Genomic DNA, 27,715 nt, shown 5'->3' on the forward strand with positions numbered 1-27,715 from the left:
ACACACCGAAGAGTGGCCTGCAGCGAGTTGCCATGCAATCTCTATGTAAACTTGCAGCGGCCGGCAAAGTGCAGCCCCCGCTCTTCAGTGTGTTCCTAGCGTTAGAGTTGTAGTGAGTTCTGCTGTGTGTAATGGTGCTCAGTCATTAAAGAGTCCACAGCCAGCAAACCACATTTCATTGTTTACTTTTTTCAACTTCATGTTCAAAAAGTTACATAGTATTTTAACAATTAAAATGTGCTAAAGCACAGCATTCTAAACTTCTAAAAGCTGCTTCAGACAAATACAGAACATTTCAATGAGCATAAAAAAATGAAACCTGTATATGTATAATAAAAAGTGTAAAACAACTACACATTAAAAATTATTCAACATCACCATTAATGAAAATAAAATGAAACAGGAAATGTACAAAAGTCTGTGGGAACACAGAAGGAGGAGTAAACTTCCATACAAGCGGAGTGTGTTTGAATGTGATCGAAAGTTGCTTTAATCAAACATGTCGTCATCATCGTCTTCCTCGTTGTCTGACTCAACAAAGTATTTGACCTCTCTCTTGGCCCGGCCCGACCGGTCACGGGACAGAGCGTTCATAACACTCAGGTTGTTGCTGTCATCTTCCACATCATCATCATCATCAACATCAGAGGGAGGTTTCTGAGGCTTCTGTATAGGAGGACAATAACACTTTAAATTGAATTACCACTCAAATGATGATTGCATTCAAACAGCATTATAGGATGTGGTCATGGATTGAATCTACCAAAGTACCGAAAAATGGTCAAATATCAAAAGTGAGCAAGGAGTGATGGTATATACATAGATGCTGAAAAACTGATTCATGCTTTTATTTCTAACAGATTGAACTACTGCAGAGATGTTTTTACTGGACTACCAAAGCTGTCACTTGTCATTTAAAATAGTGCTGCTAGAGCATATTACTCTGATTGTTTCTACACTTCATTGGCTCCCAGTATCTTTTACTTGATTTTAAAGCTCTTAATGGTTTTACAATCCTTCACGAGCTCTCAGATCTTCTACTGCTGAGTTTATAAATACGCATAAGAAAACAGGAAGTGCAGCTTTCTTTAATTATGCTCCAAAATGATGGAATAACTCAAAGATGTGGACCACAGCTGAGATCATTTAATTACGTCTTATTTTTATAAATTTTTTACAAGTTGTCTGATTTTATTATAATGTTTTATTGTATTTTTTCTCTGTAAAGTATCTTGAGCTACATATTATTCCTTTTATTTATGTTTACTCTTATTTGATTTTTTAATGCTGTTGTGATAAGGACTGCTCTCAAAGAAAGTTTTGTTGTATAGAAATGTGCAAAGACAATAAAGCATCTATCTATCCTATGGAGGACCACAAGGGTCACGGAAAGAGGAATTGTAAAAACAATTTTAAAATAGTCATTTAAAACATAATTTAGAAAATAGTAAATTCCTCTTTTTAATTGTACAATAACTTATTAATTAATGAAATGCTTTATTCCTCTTTCCATGACGCCTTTAGTTCTCCAAATCACCCCTTGTATGAAAGGTGCTTTATAAAAAATGAGCTATATAAAGTAAAGGAAGTATGTTAAAAAGTGTCCAAATCCAGCTTGAGGATGAGTAGTGTTTACTCATAACTTAATAAACAGAAACAAACTCACTCTGCCACTGCCAACAGGTTTTGGTGTTTTCTTCATTGGACTGTACTCATCTTCAGAGCCAGAGCCCTTCCTCTTCCTCCCTCTGCCTTTACCTGCAAGTTCACCAAAACCAAACATGAATAACTACTCAATATTAACAATGTCATTAAAAAACAAAAACTAGAACCTGTACTGTACCTTTCAGAGCTGGTGTTGGCTTCTTGGACCCAGTGTCAGAGTCGGAGTCCCAGATGGATTTATCTGGTTTCTTTGCTTTTGGTGTTGGAGTCTTCTTAGGTTTAGGAGTTGCATCTGCTGGCTTCTTAGCTGCTACACATCACATATAAAAAGATGACTTTACAAAGACATACGTTGTTTATCCTGTGATAATGAGTAACTCATCATGTCTTATAAAATGCATATTAGACTTAATGAACTCCACTTGTAGTGTCAGTGATCTCTGTCTAACCTCCTCCCCTTCACTTCATTACAGGTTTGACAAAAATGTCCTGACTCACGGTTGGAAATCGACTCTTTGCCATCCATCAATGATCCAACCATCAAACCTCTTCCTACTAAGGTAAATCATCATTTCAAGTCACCTTATATCAGACATGTCCAAACTTTTCCATAATGGGCTATGTGTTTGCAGGTTTTTTGTTCCAACCAATCAAGAGCATACGATTTGACCAATCAGCTGCCTGAAGGCTGAGATCAGTTAATCAAATGAGTCAAGCCTGGTGTGCTCCTGCTTGGTTGAGATGAACCTTTATGGAATAGTTTGACTTAGACTGATGTTATGTGAACTACACTAGATGATGTACTTCATGTTGAGCTTGTTTTTGCCAGCCTGGATTTTAGACCTGTCATTATAGGCTGTATAATAGGCTCTTGTTACATGATGCTGTCTGTATTAGAGCTCCCCCTGGTGGACATGGTAAGACATTACCTTTCTTTGCTGGTGATACTTTGTCAAAAGCAGAGCTGCTGGAGTATGTGGAGAACGCTGGGCCGTTGTCATCTTCGCTGTCAGATTTGGACCCATCTACAAGACAAACACAAGCTAATGTTAACATGCTTCATCCAGCCAGCTTGCATCAGTCTTAACTTTATACACAGTGATGTTTCTATGGTCAGTGGAGGTGAACTGAAAGCAGTTCACAGCTATAAATGAAGGAAATGACTAAGGATAGTGTCCAACACTCAGTTTCAGTGCTGTTAGCAAAGTGAGCTAAACTAGTTTTGAAGCAGACACTGGTACAACCTCCTCTAGCTTGTGGTTGATAACTATCAAACACCAAATGTAGAGAAAGTGAACCACTGCAGGATGGTTCATTAAACACTGAGCTGCACTCACCACTGTCATTGCTCTTTTCAGAGAAGGCTGACTTGGATGAGAAGATGCTGGTGGTCTCTGGTTTCTTTTTTGCTACTGGTGTAGACCTTGAAGGAGGAATAAACAAAAGTATTCAATCTTAATCACATGTGTTCTGGTCATTTATTAAATATGAGACAGTAGAGAGGAGACAGGAAATCACAGTGAGTTAAAATGAGCCTCTAAGTGCTTTCAGTCTTACGTGGTCTTTTGTTTGGGGGGAGAGTAGGAGATCTCGTTGTCGTCTTCGTCATCATCATGGTCGCTGTAACGCTTGGTGTCAGATGTAGAGAAGTCATCTTTGAACAACCTCACTGGAGAAGTAACCGCATCGTCGTCTCCGTTCTCCTCTTCATCAGCCTCCTCTTCCTCTGAGAAGTCAAACGTGTATTTTGGCTTCGACGCTGAAACACAAGAGCAGTGTGTGTGTCGAACCTCATTATTATTGCTGAGGATTCTGACGCATTGTACAGTAATGGTTCATGTTGCTGAGCGGTTGCATCAGGCCGCGCCTCAGACACTCGAGGCAGACAGAGACTCGTCAGTCTGAGGAAACGCTCAATGAGTTTAGAAGTTATTTTTGGCTGCAAGTGGCTTGAAGTCAGGAAGCTCAAAGCTGCCAGTCAGTGTGTGAGCAGCTACCTGATGCTCACATTAAATAATCCAGACATATAAAAGAGAAACACAGATAATACAAACTGTTTTCTTTGCTTGTTAAACTTCCAGCATCCATAAAACAGAGGAAAACAGATTATTACTTCTGTGAACGTTCTGTTGCTGAGCATGTAAAATATATTAGACAACACAATTATTGTTCCGTAAGTGGATTACAGAGAAAAATAGAAAACAAGGATTCTTCATACTAAAATATGAGAACCGAATTAGAATAAAGGCCTCTCTCTAATATAAACCTGCTTCCAATAAAGGCCTGGTACTCTCAAGTGAGTGTGTTCAAACGTGTCTCTCTCACTGGACAATGAAGTGGCTCATCCAGTCTGGACCAATAAACACTGCTGATTATATTAGTTTCTTTATTAGCTATTCAACCTACAACACCATTTAAAACAGGAGACAGATTAATATAGGGATAATTAAAACTGAAGCAGCAGAGGTCAAGATATTCCTCCTACGCTTCCCATAATGAAACTACATAGTGTCTTTCATTAGAGCCCTCCATCTTCTAAATACCCACTTCTTGGTGCTACAGATAACAGAATATTGAGCCTGAAAGCCTGACAGTACCTGATGCCCTCTGGGACTTGGTCTCTCTGGGGATGACGGGTTTGGCTTCCTCCGCGTCGCTGTCTGACTTTGACTCATCCTCAGACCAGGGGTTCCTCTTCTTCACCTTCTTAGCTGGGGTAGTTTTGGATGCTGGAGTTTTTCTCACTCTGGGAGTTGCTGCAACAGAATAAACAATATTTAGCAGGCTGTTTGTTGACCGGTTGTCAATAATGGATTAGCAGCTTCATGCAGTAGGACACAGTAGACATGAGAAACACTGCACTGTCATGTTTAGAAAGCTCAAGTTGAGAAAAAAATCTGATCATCTGTGCTGATATATATTTTATTTATCTGCTGATACAAGTGCAATCCTATCACTTCTTACAACTACAACTTCATTCAATACATTTCAGTATGAATGGACACTGAAAAATGTTGCATCATTCAGAAGTGAAGTCATTTTAGATTGAATAGTTTATGATGTTAAATGAAGAAGCTGAGAGAAGAACTGACCTGGTTCTTTCTTCTCCTTCTTAACACGAGGAGTTTTGGGTTTGGTCACAGAGTTTTCTCCTGTTCCTCCTGTTCCTGCTTCTCCTCCCAAACCTTCGTCATCAAACTCCGACTTCACCGCCGGGTCCAAGTCACTCTGAGATCAAAAACACAACCTGTAACAACCCTGTACTCCTGATATCTCTCCTTTCACTTCCATTTCACAAGAGCAGGTGTTACCTTCTTCTTTTTGGTCATCTTCTTGGCGGAGTCAGACTTGATTGCCTGAGTTGGAGGATCCACCCTGCGGCCAAACGGCGAGGGCATGGTCTCCTCCAGGTTCAACTTCTTCGCTTTAGGTTTGCCCACTTTACCCTTCACCATCTTGATGGCCTTTCCTAAATTCTGCTCTTCTCGCTCATGAGCCTCCAGGGTCTGACACACAACACACACACACACATTCAGTTACATGCAGAAACATACTCTCAATGTCTCTTTAAACACACTCTTATTCACCAATTCATTCCAATTGTTTCCACTTTACAGCTTCTTCCATCAATAATATCCATCAGTAGTAAGCTACTGTCAATAACACTAAAATAATTAAAGATGGATAGGACTGGAGGGATTATTGGGAGGCTTTCAATGTAAAACATCTGAACAGGAAGTGCTGAGTTCAATTGACAGAAGCTTTAACAGCAAATGTAAGAACCTGGAAATAATTGGTGAATAAAAACTGCATTTCTGCTAAAACTGAGAAAATGACAGTAAACCTTAAAATGTGAACAGTTTGTGTATAACAGGAAATAAATTAGAGGCCCTTCAATAAGCTGTCTCGAATAAAAACCTTGTTTCATCTGTAGCTGAGGTAAATAAAGGCTCCAACTACTATTTGAGAATGTATGTTATGTATGTACACGAGGGGAGAGTCATTGTCTCTAAAGAGGATCACATTTATTTTAATATCAGACATGTTGGGAAACAGATGGTGTGACTTGAACCCTGTAAAGAACTAAAACTGAGTAGTTTTATTTCGTTGATATGAAAAAGGCTTCATTTGTGTTTGATATTACACCAAAGTGTGTTAACAGTGAGTTAAAACAACTCTTCTACAGTTGAGCAAATGTGAACTGAGACAAGAAGGAGAGACTAAATGATGAAGTGAGTTCTGTTCTTACATCCAGCTCCTCAATGAACACTGCCAAGTCCTCCTGCCACAGATCTTCTGGAGATTTCTTCTGCAGATTAGTCAGCTCTGCTCTCTGAACGTCACAACACAGTTACTTTGTTAATGAACACACTTCACTCAGTACTGTTGGAGTGTGATTTCCATTTGGGTAACTCGTGATCATTTGATAAAAGCAAAGAAATGAACAAGTGATTGATACCTTTAGGTCCCTCTGTTTGAGCAGCTCGTCCACCTTCTCTTTAGAGAGGCACCACAGAGGCATGTTGAGGATGTAGTTGAAGTTTGGTCCTGATGAGGAGCCGGAGTCTATCGAGCTGTCGCTGTCGTTTCCGTCCCGGTCTTCTTCTTCTAGAGCCTGTTAGAGAAATAATATCCAGTCATATAACAGGAAGTGGAGCTCACTGTGCCTCCTGCAGCTTCAGCCAGGATTCATGTGTTATACAGAAATGCTGCCAGGACTAATCCACTGCCCACTGTGTTTGTTACTACTTATTTCACTAATGGCTCTTTATGATGTCAACCAAATAAACAAGTGAAATGTCCTCTTTGACTGGAAAATGTGCAACCTTTTCATATTTTTGGAACATGTTTACTAGATTTTGCTTTTAGCACTCCACTGAGAACCCCACTGTTGAAGCTCAACCTCCTACAATTCAGCTCTTTTCCACTGCAGGAACTTAACAAGTCAGTTGTTGTTTTTTTATAAAGCTATGTTTTGAGTAAGTCATTAAAAAGACTACAGCTGGAACAACTATACTTACTTGCTTCACTTCTGAAGAATTGTCAAGATTAGACTAATAATAATAATAATCTATAATAAATAAAAAACATTGACAGTGTTTGAAACAACTTCTGCACATGAGAAAACATGTTCTTGGTTTTTATTTTTGAGATGTTTCACCTGATGGTATAAAAGAATTAAAGAAGATATGCAGAGGAGTATGCCTTATTATCAGTAAGTTCTTCCTCTGAAGAAGCAACTTTTTTACCATTTGAAACTACTGTACAGACATTTAGTGTCTGGTTTCTCAGATCATAATAAAAGATTTTACAAGTTTTGGTTCCTGTAGTGGAAATGATGTAATTGCTGTTCTTCATTAATATAATGCTCATCATGGTCGATACAAATGCTGTGGTAAATTTGTAATGCCTATTGTAGTCATTTTAAATAACTAACTAGAGCTGCTTCTATGTTTATGTTAATGTGTTCTTCATGGTGTGTGGATATCTGTACCTTCTCCTGAGCTCTGGACCAGGCAGCTACAGGATCAGACTCGTAGCCTTTCTGGACCAGCATGCGGATCAGGTCTCTCTTGGATTTGTTCTCTGTTAGGACACAAAGAAAAACAAGTCAACCTCTCTGTTCCAGGAGCAGCTGGTACCTGAGCTGAAGTTTTTTCAAATATTTCAACATACTTACCGATAGATACTTTTCCTTCGATCTTCTCCAGCACAAAGCGAGCCTGGTTGGACAGTTTGGCTGCTTCAGCTCCCAGACTGCCCACCAACCAGTCCTTCCTCAGCTTGTAGTAGTGCAGGCGGAGATCAAAGAACTCTTTTAGGATGTCCTGGACTGAATCGTATCTCTTCATACATCCCATCTGATCAAACAGCACCTGTGGATCAAGTGGTATAAAAATCATCTGCATGTCAGGACAGACAATGATCACTGTCTATGATTCATGTCTGAGTTGAGTATGAAGTCAGAGTTTACCATGGAGTTGCAAGTGAGACTGGACTGCAGCTTGAAGACTTTGTGGAGTCCGACTGCTTCAGCTTGGGCTAGTTTCTCCTCAGACATACGAACCACAAACTTGACCGTGCTGTCTGTGTGGTACTCCTTATAGTCGTTGATGAGAGCTGGTGTTTTGTCGGTGCCCTGCAGCATGGGCTCCAGCACTGACTCCTTATAGGACTGGAAACGATTGAAGAACCACAAGATATTAATACTGCAGTAAATACACAAATGACCACATAGCTTATTTTTATTCTTTATCATCATCAAATGTTCCAGCTCCTCCTCTTTATACAGTGATGCATGTTTAAGCGGGGAGGTGAGAAAGGGAGCTGAAGTGTACCTGTGTCCATGTCCGAACAGGCAGCTCTGTGATTTCGACGGTGTTCTTGTCTATGACTGAGATCTCTCCACTGACCAGGTACTGGTTCTGACCCAGTTCATGGAGCACCCCTTTGAAGTTCTTGTATTTGGGAAGCTGTTCAGAAACACAAATTTACACAAGGAGACAAAGTGAGTGGAAGAATAATTCTCCTGGTTGAATTCATTCTAACAAGGTTCAACACAGAGCTCAGCAGTGTACCATCAACATGTTTGTCAGCCAAGATGATTTAATCTCAGCTGCCAGTGTTTCCACAATGATGTGATTACATACAATCAATCAAAATGTTTGGGCAAACTTTAATCAGGAGGTAACAATTTACAATCAATGCATCACTTGCTGAGCTCAATGATCACACGTCTTAAATACTTCATAAATACTTAGAGCCTCTATCATTGGCTGGTTTGTTGACTGACTAACTTGCAGCTTTTTGTGGGAAGTTAAAACATCACTTTAATTAATGTTTACACCTTCCTGTTGGACTTTAACTGATCTATTTATCTACTGATGTTATGCTGCATTGAAACATGTAATCTTTTCTGTCTTTTGACCAGATTTGTCCTGTCAGGTTCAGGTCAGACTCATACTGGTATTCATATTTTATTCATTAGATGGTTTGTGGTTAACATTTAAAAGGTCTCAGACTGAACTGATAGCTGTTTACAGGGTTTTTGTTTCTCACTGGCTCACCTAATTTAATAAATAATTTCCTTCATTGCTGTGAATATGGATACATCTATCACAGTGTCATTCATTTTATATGCAATATTTATACAAATATATATTATGATATTGTACATTTTGTGGTAATGCAGCCATGTTTTTAGATTACATTTCATGCAGAAATCCTGTAAATCCCATTTTGACATAAATCAGTCCTGCTCATTGGTTTAATACAAGAGATAATAAAGGGAAAGCTAATCAAGTATAAACAATATGATAACATCTTTGACATTTGACTAGATTCTTTTGTGTCAGACTCAAGTAAATATATCCTCATCATCTTGATCAACTCTACCGATGGCCAATCAGAAAAAAGGGAAGTGTAGTGTGAACAACAGACTGACCATGGGCAGGGGGTCCTGGTTTTTGAGCATGCGGTGGATGTTGTTGACGATCTCTCGGGGGTCGTGGTTGGAGATCCTACACGCCCAGCCTGTCCCGATGCCCTCAGCGCCGTTCACCAGCACCATGGGAATGATGGGAATGTACCACTCGGGCTCCACCTTCTGGTTGTCATCATACAGGAACTTGAGCAGGTTGGAGTCCACAGCTGGGAACAGCAGCTTGGCGAGAGGACTGTGGGAGAAAGAAAACACTGTTATGGGACTTACTGATACAAAGTCTATCAAATCTGTCAGGATATTCAGATTTAAACAATATAAACACTGGTATCATCAACTGGAATAAACAAATGACACAGTCACTGCTGGTCATTATTTACCTGAGCATGGTGAAGATATAACGAGGGCTGGCAGCATCTTTGCCTCCATTGATTCGAGTACCAAACTGACCGAGAGGCTGCAGGATGTTGACGTTGTTGCTGCCCACAAAGTTCTGAGCCAAGTTCACAATGGTCATCATGAGAGCTTGCTGCATGGACACATGGGAAATAACAGGGAAGAGAAACATGTCAATGAGTGCAACACCTCTACAAGACAGCATCTTACATACTGTTCATACTCTGACTCACAATTAATCTCTACACCAATTCACATTCATACATTCCCCATCAGTCATTAATAAATGTTTGATTCATCCTTAATGAAGCTGTCAGGGAGTTAACAGAGTGTATTCTGTTTATTTATGGACATAAAATCACACTCACAATCACTATTTTATGATCCAGGAGAACATTTTATAGAATATGAAGAATACGAATGGTGTTTTTTGAATTTTGTACAATTGCATATACCAAAATGTGTATCAGCTGCACAATAAAAAATAAAAAATGTATTTCCAGTTTTTAAACTGTGGGTCACGTTAGGAAAAAGTGTGGCTAAAAGAAATATCTATAGGGTGTTTTTACAGCTCTCAAATGTAAAAAAGTAGAAAATCCTTTAGATTCTGATTGGCTAATTCAAGTCCAAGGATGTACAATGACTAATCACACACACACACACACACACACAGCAAACACGATAGAAAAAGAAAAAAAACACACAGAAGTGAACATTAGATAGAAATCTCGAGCTAAACAGCTAACTACTCATCTTCCCTTCTGCTATGATGACGCGGCACACTGTGTCACATGTCTGAGGACTGTAATGAGCTGACCGTACCTCTCCGTGATGGTAAGCAGACATCTCTGCCACTGAACCGGCGAGCTGCGCCACCTTCACCTCCCTCTTGTCGTTTCTCTTCATGCAGGTGAACAGCACCTTCCTCTGACCCGGCTTTAAACCTGCAAACACACACACACACACACACCACATCATTAGAGCAGGACTGTGTCAGGAGGACTGTGTGAGAACATTCTATACAATACATGTCAGAACAAATTTCTAAAAAGATTCTTCACTGTAGCTTCAGGAAGAGAAAAAGAATCCAGCAGGAAACAGCTGACAGATAAGAAGTGTGTGTACGAACCATCAACCAGTGATGGAATAGATCTCTCATTGTCAGAGTTGGAGAACAGAATCAGCTCCTTGTTGATGAAGTCATTGTATGACAGGTGCCTGGCCTGAGTTCCATACAGGTATTGCTGCAAAGAAAGAAGAAAGTGAATTGAAGTCACAGAGTTTGTGAAGCTCACGTCAAAATTCAAACATCTTCATCATTTCAGCTTCATTCCTCTCATCATTAAACTTTGAACAAGGCTACAAACCTCTGGTAGGCCGTGCATCCTCCTCTGACGTCTGTCCTCCATGAAGTTTGTCAGCCACTCCTTCCTGTCATCTGTCTTCTTTTTACTGAAGGCCTGAAACACAACAAGCACAACACTGCAGATTAGCCTCCACTCATTACTCATTTCAGCTCTTACATGATTATACATACAAATATGTTATGGTTGTCATAGTTGCCTCCTTTTCTGATATAAAACAGCATCTCCAGACAGACTAAATATTAAACTTAAAGCCAGATTCACTGCAGTTTTAAAAGGTGCAGATTTGATGTATTCTGCCCCAAACATGAGATGTATTTATCACACATTTATCATCACATATGTGTGTGTGTGTGTGTGTGTTCACTGCCTCCTTTTGTATTGACTGTAAGCTTAAAAAATAGAGTGTCATAATATTTGGAGTAATAGTAACAGAATTCTGCTGCCAGACTAAGTGTTCTGTAAAAGATAACACTATTATCACTATTATCAGTTTATTTGTGAGCTGTGACCTCAGATATATCTCAGCACAGAGCTCCTGAGCTCTTCTTCACTCACAGAATGAGTGTAGAAGTGAGCTGATAAGCTGACAGTTTAATGAGTAGCTGCGGTCTGAACTTAATAAAAATCACAGTGCACATATGCACGATTCCATTTTCTTAGTAAATCTCAGTGAGCAGAAACATGATAATCCAGTAGATTACCTCCACCAGTATTCGTGGACTTCATCGTGTCAGACAGGTATTGATTGAGTTCTCATGTTTGATTAGACTGCATCATATTGAAAAGGAGTTCTTCAGAATAGTACAGCAACTGACCAAAGTGATTGCAGCGTCGTCCTCTGCTCCGCTGTATCTGAACATGATGCGGTGCTTCTCCATGTCAGCAAAGTATTCCTTTGCTTCTTTACTTGTACTTGTACCCAAACCTGGAACAGAAATATCACATTTTTTTTAAAAATATGCCTTAATTATGTCTTATTCACATATAGACAGATTTTACATTTATATACCCATCCACCCACAAAAGCCCTCTGAACATTCCCCTCCTCTAACACAGTCCCAACAAAACTATACATGTAACAGAGCATAGTCTGAGTTCAGTTTGTTGATCACAGACTCTGGTTTAAACATTCCTGTGTATTCGTGCTCAGTCCTCTCCTCTCACAGTGTTTAAAAATGTCATCACTTTTTCAGGCTTGTCTTAACACTTGGTAGTGTTGTTCACAGTGATGTAGTGTCCTGTATGGTTGAAGCTTCTTTCTGTTATCTCTGACTTATGTTGGAAAAGTCATGGAAAAAGAAAATCCTGCTCCCCTCAAACATGGACATTCTTCACCCGTCTGGCTGCTTCCAGGATTCCAGCTCAATCAGTGTTTAAATTAAATGTCATTCCACTGAATACTTTGGTTGTGTAGAGCTGGGACCACATTAAACTAGACTTGATGTTGAACCTCACAATAAGCTTTATGAGACCATGACAGTTGACACCATGCAACAGGCTTGTCATTATTGGCCTTAATTGTGGTCCTTGGTCATCACTGGGTTTAGTGGTTAAGTATTCTGTTGTCTCTATGACAACATGTTGTGCTTTATCATCATTGCTAGCCGAACGGTTCCTTTTCTCTGAGTCTTCTTAGAAGCCATTTTAATAAAAGCTTTGCCTCAGAAGTGATCTAACAACATCACATAGACTTGTAACTGTGTTTTGTGAAAGTTTGGGCTGACTCAGATGTGACAGTTGGGATATTTGGCAACAATAATGCAGAAGCTCACACTGAATGCTGTTACTCCGTCCACATCAGCTGAAGTCACCCAAATTAAGATTTTTAATTAAACATATTTTCAAATAGTGACATTAGTGAGCTTTTGTTTGAATTTATAAGGATTTTCTTTGACATGTGTAATGATATATTTAATGACTTAAAGAACAAACCTTTGTAGTACTTTACATGCCATGTTTTATAGTTTTCTGTCTGTTTCTTCCACTCATCAAACTCTGGAATGCTGTAGAAGGCCATCTCTTGCTTATTCTTGGTCGCCTGTGAAATAAAATAAATAAATAAAAATCACACCAGTGAAGTTGCAGCTTTCTCTAAATGTATGTTGAGTTTTCATGTTGTACAATTATTAATAAGAGCAAAGAGCCCTGTTAGTTATCAGGTGTATTGATATGTGTGTGTGTATTTATATGTGTGTGTGTGTGTCTTACTTTGACAATGGGTGTGATGAACTCTTCCAGGAATGTGTGTTTGAGCAGTGACGGCCAGTTGTGGTGGAAGAAGTTGATGAGCAGACCTTTGATGTGGGAGCCATCTTGATCCTGAGACCAGAGGAGAAATGTTAGAAATGTATGAGTGAGTGAACTAGGGCTGGGTCGACGCGTCAAACCAAAATAAAAAATGGCGGCAGCTTGTAGCAGCAACAGCGCGAGTCAGAGTAAAGTAGACAGCGAAAACAGCTTTTAATCAAGAATGGACACTCTGACTGCGTCTTGAAAGAAAGCGTAGCGTTAGCAGCATGTTTAGAAGATCACAGCGAGTGTCTACACAGGAGGCGTTCAGGTACACGGTTAAGTGTAGGTCACCTACGTTTTGGAAGTGCTCAGAGCCCAAAACACAATGACTGTAGCTAAGCATGTAAAATGAAGGAAATGCTTCCACAGGCAGTTCAAAATCAGTTTGTCTCATCTATCTGGAGAGATTTTGGGAGGAATACTCTGAAGGGATGTATTAAAGAAATGTTAAATAAATATTGAAATCAATGTTTTTTTATATTCATAATGTGTAAATTGCTATAGTAATCAAATAATGGGAAAATAATCTATAATCAAAAAATAATCAAGGTAATCGAAGAATGAATTGTTAGATGAATCGATTAATCAAAAAAATAATCGCTAGATTAATGGTTTAAAAAATAATCGTTTTGCCCAGCCCGAGAGTGAACAGATAGAAATAACACCAGCACACAGTGTGTTCATGAGGAGTCACCTGATCTGTCATGATCATGATCTTGCCATATCGCAGGCTCCTCAGAGACTCTGCGTCATCATAGCTCTTCTTGTATTGGAGGCCAACGATTTTGATGATGTTGTTAATCTCAGCATTTTCCATGATCTGTTGACAAAAAACGAGAATGTTACTTAAAGTGAAAAAATAATAAAGCTTTATAAGGATATATTTCATTCATATTTTGAAATCATTTTTCTATTAAATAACTCCAGTCATGTAAAAGTGAAGCTACAATCCCACTGAGAGGACCTGCACATAACATTACACACCCTCCAAAATCTTTGCTACCTTTTGTTGTATATAGAGCCCGACCGATATATCGGTCAGCCAATATTACTGGCCAATATTGGCCTATCACAGATGGCCTTACAGAAGCAGATGTTTCAATCACTGGGATGTTTTATGTCTCAGACACACTTAACATACCATCACTCACCTTTCCAGTCGTCTCGAACATTACTTTTATTATTATCACGTAATTTTCTATGCCGTTTCTGTCATTTTCTCCATCATCTGCAGCTTAAATACTCACTACCACTATTTATAACACATTTTTTATGGGACAACTATTACTGATACTGTGCTGCGTACCTGTTTGTGTGTTGCTTCTCGCACGTTCAGGATCTTTCCTCTCAGCGGGAACACTCCGTAGCGATCTCGCCCGATGACTCCCAGACCAGAGACGGCCAGAGATTTGGCTGAGTCTCCTTCAGTGAGGATGAGTGTGCATTCAGAGGAGTGCTTTCCACCTAGGACATAGATAGAGAGAAGATAACTTACTCATGTGCTTTTTTGTACAGTCTTTAAGACAAATCAAATGACTTCTTGCTCTGAGTAGTTTTCTATTCTATTCTATCCATAAATCCTCTAATAAAAACCAGTATTGAAATGATGATCTTCACTAACAAATAATCTTGGGTTAAAAGAAAAAGTCAGACTCAGACTCTTGGTCAACTCTGTCACATTTACATTGCGGTGTGAAATACAATGTTGATTGATGTGTACTGTCCCTGCCAAATAAATCTTAAATTAAATAAATAAATAAAATACTTAGCAGGTTATAAAATCTGTGTTAAGATGTTATAAACACTCAACACTTCCTGTGTTTCACATTAAAAGCCTATCAGAAAAGGAACGGCTGGTAAGACATAGGTACAGGTGTGTTCAATTTCACTGACAGCAGCTTAAGAGAAAAAAAAACTGTGAAAGTGGAACCAATTAACTAATAATTGGTATTTCTGTGAAATGTAATTAGCTCAATCAGTCTGTTAATGTTTAATTTAATTAGGGCTGTTTGATTTTCATCTGTATTTCTGTTAAAGAGAATTCAGAGCAGCAGAGTGTTGAAAATGAAGTTATTCTGTTGTATTAATGGAATTAGAGCTTTTATCCAGGATTATCGGGACCAAATGTAAAGCATGAAGGAAGCTTTGAGTCTGCAGTAACAGCAAACAAATAGAACAGTTTTTTCAACAGGAACATTTAAAACATTAGAAAAGCTCCAGCCACTATGTAGAATTTACAGTATGTTCTATATTCAACCCCTAACATTTTAGTGTTTATGAGGTGGTTAGTGTTTATTATTCAGTTTAAAGTTAGACTTCTAATATGCAGATAAAGCCTTCATGAAGTATATAATTATATCTGATAATACTTTATGAGCACCACTTGATGTCCTGTGTAAACCTCACTCTAAACTGCACATCAACTTCTATGTTTAGGTTTAAAAGATGCTGCTGCAGTGCCATCTGTGGTTTGACATTCATGGGAACACATTCTTCTACAGGATAAATCATCGCCCTGTTGACACACCGGCATCGTTGGCGTCATCTAGCTTGGGGATGCCTTTGATCTTGCTGTGCTTCACAGATGAGCACTTTTTATTGAGCTGCGTCTGAGCTTTGAATTTCACCCAGTTGAGTATACTTTCCACGATCCCGCAATTGGTCGCCTGTGGGTGAAAAAGAGACAAAAAAGAAAAAAACCTTTGATGCACTGCTATTTCACATGAGAACAGATAAAGGAGTTGGAAGTAATTGAGGAGAGTTCTTACAGCCCGGACGAACTTCTCTGACAGAAGGCACTTAGACCCGAAGCTCTTGGTCTGGAGTGTCATGTTCTCCTTGGTCTGGGAGTCAAAGCTGGGATTCTCGATCAGTGCGTTCACAAACACCCAGATGTGGTTTTTCACCTGCAAATGAGAGGAAAGTGAGTCAGCTTGCAACACGTGTGCACAACAACCTGAAAGATAACTTTAAATCATTCGTTGCTCCACCTGGAAAGGTTTGACTGTCACTCCTGCCTTGTTCTTCTTCTTCACCACTTCAATAAGTTTGGATACTATCTGATCCACCACATAGTCGACGTGTCTGCCGCCCTGAAACACACACACACAAACTCACTGTTAGAAACTACAGATTCTTAGTCTTCACACTTTTACTCCCTGCTGAGATTCAGATACCTTGGTGGTGGCGATGCTGTTGACGAAGCTGATTTGTTGGAATCCTTTCTCGCTCATGGCGAGGCAGACCTCCCACCGATCATTCACAGTTTCATTCACCACCTTCAGGGTTACGCCCGTCTCGTCCAGTTTGTCCTTCACGTACAGATCCACGTAGCTGCGGAACCCGGTAATCTTCAATGACACAGAGGAAAGATACAAGTGAGCGTCAATATCAATATTCATTTTATAAATGTAACTCTGCTCTCAGGCCTGTCATCAGTCTGGACCACAGGGGTGTGATAGAATCTGTTGTAAATTCACATTAATGACAACAACCAATTTAAGAAAAATTTACCAATGTATTGGTAACTTCCATTATGTTAAATATCATCCATTAAGTGTCATATTATTATTACATCATCATCATTATTATTATCATTATTATTATTATTACAGAAAGTGAAACACTGATGAAAGATCAAAAGAAAAGGTTCATCTTTTGTTCAACTGTCATGAAACCTGACACTTTAACTACAAGGATGTTCCACCACATTTTTATTTTAGTTTTCATGATTTATTCTTATTTTAACCCCCAAAACAGCTCAGTAGCATAAACCAATTTATATCTATTTTTCTAATCTGCTTCTGTATTGCTTTGAATTTTCTCCATCCTGATGGGGACTCAGTTCAGGCCTGTAAAGTAGCATCAAATGTAACACTTCTAACTGTATGAGTGATGTGAAACGCTCCACACAGTGTCAACAAAGAATAAGATGTGACTTACAGGTAACTTCTTGCTGTTCAGTGTGACTTTAATCCCCTTACAGGAGCCGGCTATATCGTATGCTCTGCGGGTGATCAGCGCTACGATGTCCCTGTCCAGTTTCTCCATCTTGAACTTGGACAGGTCCGGCTGGAACGTCACGCAGGTGAAATCCTCTCCGTCGAAGAACTTGATCTTGGGATCGGCTGTCTTGCTCATGTTGTTCTGCCACGTCTGAGGATAGGAAAAACACACAGTGATACACTGATCTACTGCTGCCTGATAAATCTGGATATAAATGTATAGACTATTTCATTTTGTCACTTCAGGTAAATAAATGATCTTTTATGCAGTTTGTCTGTGAGCCTCTTAAACTCAGAACACCCTCAGGCTTAACAACTGTGATATTTAACACCCGCTGACTTAACCATTGTGCTCACACCACCCTCAAGGATGCAACCACAAATGGTGAGAATATACACAGCCTTACCTCAGATATGACCACATGTCAAAACCCTATAAAACAGCAATTATTTCACTCAAAGATAAACTGACACCCTTCAAATGTTTATATTAAAACAGGCTACAATATGATCACATTAATGCCTGTAAACCAAAAAGACAGCAGACCCATCCTCACCTGTTTGAAGCTGTGTCTGTACTCCTTGCAGGCAGTTTCCACGGTGAACTTGGTACTGAAGATATTGCAAAGTTTAGCACCGTACCCGTTCCTTCCACCTGCAGGCCAACAAACAGTTACCAGGGAACAATATTAACCTTTAACTGATTTCAATAAGCACCGATGAAGATGCTCCTCTCACCTGTGACCTTTTTCTCATCATCATCATAGTTGCTGGAGGTGAGCAGCTGGCCGAAAATGAGGGCTGGGACGTACATCTTCTCATCCTTGTGCTCCACCACAGGGATTCCTTTACCATTGTTCCAGATAGTGATGGTGTTGTTCTCACTGGTGGAGGCAGAATAGAGACAAATTCATCAGTGAACAGGTTATATGAAGGGAACATGAACACAGACAGTGTGATAACATTTACTTGAAGGACCAATGAAAACTATCAAATACCACAAGCTGGTGTTACATGCCTGATGTTCTTCTCTTAACAGAGGATTATCACATATTGCATAAATGTTAAAATATCAGTTGATATTAAGACTAAATTAAACCTAACCTGATCTCACAGAAATACATGAAATGACCACGACCTCATAATAATGGCCATAACATTTACCAATGGTTTTGTTGACTAATCAAGGACACTTTCATGTGTTTGTGTTAGGAAATATTGAGGATATAAATAAAACGACATTGAGGAAAATACTTCAAGCAACAGGTTATCCAGTCAGCCCGGCAGACTGATAAATACTCTACAAGGATAAAAATCTCACAGTCAGAATATTGAGTAATGTAGTGATTATAGTATACAGCTGTGCTCCCCGTCTGTTGCCTTGGTAACGACTGACTCCTCTCATTTATTAGCCTATTATTAATATCATTATTATTACAATTATTATTATTAATGTTAGCCTACTATGAAATAAAATACCTGGAAAAATATATATCAGCCTACGATGTAGAATCAACCTCTAATACAGACATGTCCAAACTATTCCATAAAGGATCATGTGCCTGCAGGTTTTTGTTGTTGTTTGTAATGTATATTAGACAGAGATGATATCAGCGCTCTAATATATTCACTTGATTTCTAATAATATAAAACTGTTTTCATTATTCATGTGGGAAAATGATAATAGGACTAAAGTTGCCTTTGATAACATAAAACAAATAAAAATCCATCTGATGTTAGACCACAAACAAAATTAAATTCAATGCACTGTAAAAAAAAAAAAAAAAAAAATTCAGAGCAATGACAATTAAAAATAAGGATAAAATAAAAGATTTCTAGATTAGAAAAAAATATTAACCACCGCCCACTGTGTGACACTACTGAACCAGGGAATCCGTGTGTCCACCACAAAACAGGACCCACATTGACTTTACATGGGTATTGTTTCCATGACACTGACATGTACACTTTACACATTATGTGACACCACCACTGAATTCTGTGTTACGAGGTCATGCTCATTTCACATATGTCTGTGAGATCAGGTTGATTAAGCACTGATGTATATGAGACGATTGGTTTATTTTTTTTAATTGAAAAATTAAACTACAATTTCACACTTAACTAAATCTATGACTTTTTAATAGCACACAGAATGCTGTATAATACCTGTTCACTGTCAAACCAAACAAAGAATGACAGAAAAACAGTCAATTATTTATTTAAACCACATGTTTTTAATCAGGACTTCACTGCTTTATAGAACTAATGTTACTATGTTATAGTTGTGTTACTAATCTGTCAGTGACCTCCACCTCTGATATAACATGATGCAGTTTACTTTGTGGTGACTCAAAGTGATATAAAAATGCTCAATAAGCTCAAACACAAGCAGGCTGGGGGATCTGTGGAGAGGAGCATTAACATCTCTATAAAGCACATTAGTAGCAGAGACTTTATGTGGCAGGACTAATGCTCTCATTTATACAGCGGGGGGACATTAGAGAGAGCGGAGCGGCTCGGCTGAAGGACATGCTGCTGTTTAAGTAGTCGGATGTGGATGCAGTCGGCAGGCTGGAGGTGAACGGCATATAAAATAAGAGCTCAGTGCGTTTCAGTGCAGGCGGGTTATACTGTAGTGTCGTCTGGATCTGTGTCTCAAACTTGCTTCATCTACTACATGCATTCACGAGCTCTGTTTATATCCACAGCATGAAGAAAACATCAGCTTCACTATTCAGACAGAAACCAAAGTCCTGCCTCAGAATGTCATGAGCTCAAAATAGTTATCAGTATATAAACTTTGTGAAAAGACTGCTCAAAACATGTGGAAGTGACATATTCATATTATCATAGTACATGCCTTATTTAGTAAACAATAAACATTGTACTCACGGTTCAATGGTGATCTTAATGGCTGTCATGTTCTTGTCCCTTTGTTTGTTATCTGCTGCGTTCACTGAAGGAAAAAATACAGAAAGTTAGAAAAAATCTGAAATCATCTAAATGACATTTTTAAATTGCACATTTTGTCCAAAGATACTGAAATAAAAATGAGCAGGTCGTCATGTTGAAGAAGCTGGAAGCAGCAAATATCTGTTATTTCTGCTTCAAAGTTTACTGACTTAAATCATTCATTTAATTTAAAAAATGTTGATTAATTTCTGTCCATCTGCTAACATTGTGTTAATGAGTTAAAGTAAATCATAACTAGTTTATTTTCCACATGAATAAAGAAATCAAACAAATGTATAAAACATCACAGGTGTTTTTAATCAAGCCTGATTAGTCCTCCACTGAGATTGACGATGGGTGGAGCTCTGCTGGGAGTTACATGATGTCACCTAACTTTACGTACCAATAAGAACGCCTGAATGGGTTCAACAAAAACAACGAGGAGTGTGAGGAAACTGTCCATCATCCACTGTCTGCACACGCCCACACAGTCCTGAAAGGAGCTCCTATGTGGGTGAACTATGTGTGTGTGTGGGTGCTGGAAATGTCATCTGTACACTCTTTATTCTCATACAGCTCAGTGTATGAAAACAAACTATATTTAACTGTGTGATTAAAGTAACTAAACTTAAGGTCCTCAGGAAAATCTATCAGGTAGATGAAGTGCTGATGAAGACTAAGAGCTGGTAAAAGCTCTGGGAAAAACTAGCAAGCGGGCCTTATATTATAATGACTGTCAAACTACTTATTCCAGTGGTCAAGAATGAATTTTCACACTCATGTATTTAACTTAATAATAATACAATGTCACTGAAGTCAGTGCTCATATAATGAACTGGTTTTCATGTGTTTGTTCTGCTTTTTAGTTTTTTAACTCCACATCACTGTAAATAAGGTCCACCTCAATGATTCTTCAAGTTTAAATAAAAGATTAATACAAAAATTATATTAAATTGAACCTATCATTTTAATTCCACCTCCCATGAAAAGCAAAGTAATTCTAATGGATAATGGATTAATCATTGAAGTCAGTCACTCATCGGGCTAAAACACATGCTGTCGATGCTGCTGTAATCAACAGATTCATTCATAATTACATAATAAGCATTGGCTGCAGCCTTGGTGTGTACATGACTCCTCATTATTCACACATTTTCTGCTCATGTGAAAAATGATTTGTATTTTTAACCATGGAGGATTTACATTATGATAATAGTAAGGTTAGATAATCATTCATTAGTCTCATGATGGGGACATTTAAAGTGTTACATCAGCAAAGACAAGAGAAAAAATAGAAAGAGCATCAATAAAATGAATAAAGAACAATAAATAAGTAAGTAAACAAGCAATAGGAATAAATAGGAAATTAAAAAATAGTTAAGTCAGCTGTGGAACCTCCCTGCCTGGAGAGCTCAGGCGGGCTAACTCAGTGTCATCTTTTAAATCTCTTGTTAACGCTCACTTTAATCATATGGCTTTTTCTGAACTGTTGGTTTTTGTCATTTAATTATTGTATACTGTCTATATTTTGACTTTGGATCTTTTACTGGCATCATCTGTTTTTATTGTAAAGCACTTTGTCACAAACTATAGCTAACGCTAATTTCCCCATCATGGGACTAATAAAGGAATATCTTACCTTATCTTAACTTTGTTTTGAAGGATGCTATGTAAATAAAGTTATAATTAATATGTTAAGAGGAATATTGGTGTTATATATGAGATATTATCTTTATTATCATTCAAAACAGGAGCAGTAATAAGAAGTGACTTGTATTATTGTTGACTGTGAAAAGGCAATAAGTAAAAATTAAACAGACTATTGTTGAAGTCATAGAGGTTGACCTTTGGATGGAGATTCTAAAGGAAACATTTACTTCTCTGCTAACGAACAGAACACTATCATACCTCAATTTGGATAAAATACATATAATATGAACATTAAAACAATTGAATAAGTCATGTGTGCCCCATTCAGTGACTCTCCATTCAATGAATCTCACACAAAAAAAGTAACTTGTATTGTCTGTGAGTGATTGTGCAGTATGTGCTCCAGCCTCTTGTGTAATCACATGGACACTGTGATAATATCCCCACGGTGAAGTGTCATCAATCAGACGCCTCCATAAACACAGGCTAAGAGGGGCCGAGTGTGTGTGGAGATGAATGTGATCATCAACAACTATCCCATGTGGTGAGCAGCATCATTACAAAGGAGCTCTTTACTAGCAGAAACCTCCATGTACAACATTACTCCCACATTTTACTGAGTCATTTAATCTAATGTGGAACAGATAGAGCGTACAGCTTCTTTATTAAGCTTTATTTAGCAGAGGAAAAGCTGACTGAGCGTACTCACTTTGACCGCAAGCTGCTTCGCCTGCTGGAATTATTTCTCAGTTGACTTTTCATTTTTCACAAATGTCTCTATTCAGTGTGCACACAAAGACAAGCTCAGAGAGGGAGAGTAATCTCCAAACATACAGTCCTCCTAGATCACTGCCGAGCAGCTCGCTGTGATTCACTCAATGATGCTGACATTTTTATACTGATGATAAGCGTTCAGCATCACAATTATGGAGTGGACTAGCTTATGTGACAAACGAGGCTTTATATCAGCTGTGTGCATTACAGTGTCACAGGCAGACTGAACAGTGTGGATTCACTCACCCAGTATTTCATCAAAGATCTTGTAGAGTCCGGGGACGTATGTGATTTCTCTCTGGTTCATTCCGATTTCTTCATCAAAAACCCACATTTGCTGGAGGGGGGAAAAAAGAAGATAGAAATCATTTTTATAAAAATGACATTTTGGTAAATGGACTGTACTTATATAGTGCTTTTCTAGTCTTTTTGACCACTCAAAGTGCTTTTACACTATATGTCACATTCACCCATTCACACACATTCATACACTGATGACAAGGGCTACCACACCTGCTCATCAGAAGGACACTAACATTCACACACATTCATACACTGTTGGTGCAGCCATCGGGTTCAGTATTTTGCCGGGAATCGAACTGCCGATCTTCCAATTAGTGGACGACTGCTCTACCTCCTGAGCCACAGCCACCACAGATTAGATTGACAAGTTTAAAGGCTCCTGTTTTTGAATAAAGGCTGTTTAACCTGATCCTAAGGTTTACTTGCTCCTGCTCCACACACAAGTGCATGAAGCTTGTTTTTTCCCTCAAAGCAAATATTTTATATTTTCAATGATAAATGCCTTAAAAGATTAATTATCAAAACTACCAGTGATCACATTTTTCTGTTGTATTTTGCTGAGTCAACACATAACTAATTATCGGATACATGTATATGACAGCAACAGACTAATTATGTGTCTTTACAGTGAGCCTCTCACGCAGGCAGTATAACACCTAATTGGACAGATACAGTGCTGCCTTTAGACACTATTATTTATATTAATTATAAAGTATTAATGTAAAAAGATAAATAAATAAACAAAACAACACATTAACTAGGAAAAAGGAAAGTAAGTCAGGTATGTAAACTGTCCTCAGTGACTCATCAGTTTAGACACTATGACTGTACAGGATGACACACAGATGTTTGTTTCTGTTTTGAAGGAGTTCCGTGTTGTTTTTGTTCACACACACAACTGAGAGCGTTGCAACGCTCGCACTATATTTAACATGTGAAACTCTGCAAAACAGGAAGTTACGCATTGATCAAGTTTGTTTAATAACATGCTGCTCAACTGTCTTGTTGTCTCCTACTTGTTTTGGAGGGAAAGCACTTCTCTATTTCAGTTGCAAGACCAACACCAACTCATCTTCATCTTTGTATCCATTGACTACTAACCACAACCAGCTGGTGTGATAAGCTCAAAGTGATGCAACAGGCTTGGAGGACAGAGAGCAGCTTATTACAGAGATGAGCAGACATAATTAGTTTCTTTCGCTGAGCTATCAAAATTATTTTTAAGATGAACAAAATGTCTGTAAAAGGCATTTCATTCTGTTATAAAACAGGATGTGTCTTCAACTTTTCATACCATAATAGAGCAGTAAACTTTGCCTTCTAACGCCATGAATTTGACACATAAAAGTGTCGGGGCGTTCTGCTGTGTATGTGGTAAAAAAGTTATCTTTTGTGGCTGCAGACAGCTGAGTGAAATGTAATAAATTGCATAAAAATGCATGTGGACTTTAAGAAGTTGACTTCTAAAAAAAAGTCCATTGCAGGTCTGACAGTGGGTGAAATGCCAAGTCAAATGCTTTTGATATCAAATGACTGCATGATGTTCCTCAAGGTTTCTGTGTCTTAATGTGGTATTTTGGAGGGATTTTTAATTATTTTTATCAATTCTAGAGTGGTCAAAAATGATTCAATTTTGCACTGAATGCGTGTAACAAATGGTATACACCCAAAAATTGCTGCAACCGCTAAGAGTGATTCAGATGGCAGTTGCAAAACCAGCTGCAAAGTAATCCCATGGAGCAACAGAACCTTGTCAACGTGCATCCACTAAAGGTGTTTTTGACACTCATTTGACCTGCTTTACAGAGAAATACAACATTTTCCTTTACTGTTCAATTGTTCCTGTCAGTTTGTTATTGTGTCTAACCATGTGTCACTCAAAGAGAAGTCTTATGCTGAAATCTTGTGAGAGTTATCATCAAAATTCAGCCATGACAGCGTTGGAGAGAGGAGTGCTGGTGGGGGGAGTACAGAAAGTTTAGATGAGTTTTATTTGAACCTGTGGACTGACCTGGGTGATGGGATCCACACTGCCGATGTAGGTGTCTGGACGGAGAAGGATGTGCTCTAGCTGGGTCTTCTTCTGGTACACTCTCTCCACAGACAACTTGGAGCCGGCCTTGTCTTTCTTGGCTCCTTCCATCTTGCCACTATCACCTCTGCCATTCGTCGCCTCCTGTTTGACAAGATTGTTATTTTGTTATTAATATACACACAGGACTCAGTTCAAACCTCAGCTGAGAGGAAAATGACAGCGCTGGGTGGGATGTTGACAGCAGATTATCAGTGCTCACCACCAGTCTCTCTGTGGCTTTGTCATTTTGGCGGCAGATAATCAACAGACTACAAACTACAGTCATTACATCTAGAAAGCAGAATTGGCTCAACTTGTGTTTATAATGACGTGAGCTTTAAACCTTTAAATCTCTCTATTCTGAGCTACAGTCATATTTGTGCCAGTTAAATATCAGCTTCTCAGTGATGATGAACACACAATAACATTGAGCCATTTTAGAGATATTCCAATGAAACTTGGAGGTACTTATAAGTAATGAACACAGAAACTAACACGTTCCCTTATGAACTGTAAACAACTCTGAAATCATAATGTTACAGTTCACAACCAATGCTGGATTTTTGGAACCGATGCCGATACCGATATTAGGGAGTAAAAAAAATACCAGTATGGGTATATATTGGCCGATAATACCTGTATATATAAACACACATTTTGTAATGATCCCTCAAATGTGGTTTTCAAACACTTGTGACAAAAGGTATGTAATGAAGAATGTGATATTTTACAGTTTAACAAACTTTAAGTAACAAATCTGAATTTCAAAAAAGTAGAACAAAAAAAAAAAAGTAAGTTTTAAAAATATTGACACATATTTTATATGTACTTAGAAGATATGTAATAAAGGCATGATATTTTAACATTTGAGAATAAACTTCATTGTATAAAATGACGTTAGTACACTGAAACAGTAAACTTCACTGGGAATGTAATAATTATAAATAACTATAACTAACTAAATACCAAAAAACACTCAAAAAACCATGTACATATATGTTCAAGTTGAATTAACATAAAGGATCAAATATACATTAAATGCTGCCTGTAGAACTTTAAAAAAAATATCAGCACATATCTGACAACATATATGCTGATACAGATCAGGTCAAAATCAGCTGAGCATATATTGGTCATGCTCTAGTTATGATGACTGCACATTTCACATATAACTACACACATGCCTGCTGTATCACAGTCTCCTTGCATTACAGTATTTTTATTTAGCTAATTACTGATAGTATGGGCTTTTATGTACCTTGTTCTAAAATAAACAACAGCTGTAACAGCATTAATTCACATGCATGTGTCCATGTTTCTAAAAAGGTACTGATGAGAACATGCTGGTGTGTAAATGTGTGATTATTATCTAATACAGCTATAACACTAAATCTGACATTCAAAGCCAAATTAAAGCTGCGATGAACTGTAAATGCAACCAGAGCAGACACCTGAAGTGAACCGGCTGTGATCTGGAGATGCCTTTGTGTGTGTGTGTGTGTGTGTGTGTGTGTGTGTGTGTGTGTGTGTGTGTGTGTGTGTGTGTGTGTGTGTGTGTGTGTGTGTGTGTGTGTGTGTGCGAGAAAGGGGGGTGGCTGACAACTGTTTACTACTATTGTGTGAGGAGTCTGTCCTACGTTAATCCATTCATCCACAACACACTACAAAACGTGCACAAGTTAACAACGTGGGAGTACATTCGCTTTAAAGTGATTTACTAACTGATCATCAGCGCGTTTTACACTAGTACACTACTACACACTAATGTCGGTAGAGGTAAACAACGCATTTAGGAAATACTGACAACACAATGAAACCAAGAGGTTAACTAGAGATTAAATTAGCATCATGTATATTGCTTATATGGTAATAAAGAACTAAATAGTTTAGTTTTCTACGTTCAATCCGCCCTCAATTTCATTCTGAAGACATAACCCTCGTTCTACAGCTACATTAATGTTGCCGTATTGGTCCCGAGAGAACATGTTATTAAAAACTGTGTATCTATCAGTAGTTGTTATATTTGTTACAAAGAAACACTCTTAAGTGTTCCTGCGTCCGGACACCGGCCTTTGTGACCCGGTGAGGCTTTTAAATGGAGACTGTAGCTGGCTCTTTAACAAGCGTATGAATGGGAAGGAGAACAGCCACTGTGGTGGGATTTAAACGCTCGCTAAGGTAAACAATACGCTTACTCTACGTGTTACAAAAGCACAATTGGGCTCATAAAGTGGTAAGTTAAGACTGAGATAGTTAAACGGCAAACCAACTTACCAACCAAGCCAGACCCCCGCTTCCTGCTGCGCCGTTGGACATCTTCCTTTGTGATCTCAATTTTTTTTGTGATGTAGCTCGCAAAATGTCTTCAGTTCCAGCTATATTAAAATGTCCGTCCACATAACAAATGTCTCAGTAGCTGTAAGTGACCAAGACCTGCTTATCTCCCATGTTCCGTTCGCTTTTAAAAAAGGTAGTCCTTTGAAGGTATGAAAACAAGCACAGGAGAGGGGAGTGTATCACGGCTTTTGTTAAAATCGACAAGCGGAGGCACAGTAGGCCTAAACTTCCAACAAAGATGCTAACAGAGCTATTTGCTGCACAATAAATACTGTACAAAACGCGCACGTTAAATACGGTTATAATTCCATGTGAAAGCCGAGCGGAATATAAGAGTTGTTTAACTGAAATGCTCTAAAAAAACAAAAATACATTTCATTTAGAAATAAAACGAATATTAGCTAACAGCAGCACCCACTGTCCGGCTCCGCCATCTACAAGATAGACGGCGAATCGT

The 27,715-nt window shown here is 38.5% G+C and overlaps 2 protein-coding genes across 2 annotated transcripts in view; one reads left to right on the forward strand and one right to left on the reverse strand.

The window, feature by feature from the left end:
- The window catches only part of septin7a (septin 7a), a 461,874-nt gene that overhangs the window by 300,508 nt on the left and 133,651 nt on the right, over window positions 1-27,715 (forward strand). The window lies entirely within an intron of this gene.
- On the reverse strand, window positions 169-27,697 carry top2b (DNA topoisomerase II beta). Its single transcript, XM_062435662.1, has 36 exons — window positions 27,196-27,697; window positions 24,859-25,023; window positions 22,791-22,881; window positions 20,061-20,124; window positions 17,904-18,049; window positions 17,723-17,820; window positions 17,104-17,316; window positions 16,338-16,511; window positions 16,152-16,253; window positions 15,930-16,067; window positions 15,689-15,827; window positions 14,468-14,625; window positions 13,856-13,981; window positions 13,078-13,188; window positions 12,802-12,907; window positions 11,685-11,794; window positions 10,870-10,962; window positions 10,632-10,746; window positions 10,325-10,446; window positions 9,487-9,635; window positions 9,110-9,341; window positions 8,004-8,138; window positions 7,640-7,840; window positions 7,346-7,541; window positions 7,160-7,251; window positions 6,125-6,280; window positions 5,915-5,998; window positions 4,977-5,171; window positions 4,758-4,893; window positions 4,263-4,421; window positions 3,223-3,424; window positions 3,003-3,088; window positions 2,595-2,690; window positions 1,844-1,975; window positions 1,667-1,758; window positions 169-666 (listed from the first exon to the last, which is right to left on the reverse strand). Exons 1-36 carry the CDS (start codon window positions 27,235-27,237, stop codon window positions 490-492), a joined length of 4,833 nt encoding a protein of 1,610 aa, XP_062291646.1. The 5' UTR covers window positions 27,238-27,697; the 3' UTR covers window positions 169-489.

Source organism: Scomber scombrus, chromosome 16 (genome assembly GCF_963691925.1).
Source record: "Scomber scombrus chromosome 16, fScoSco1.1, whole genome shotgun sequence".
Taxonomy (NCBI): Eukaryota; Metazoa; Chordata; class Actinopteri; order Scombriformes; family Scombridae; genus Scomber; species Scomber scombrus.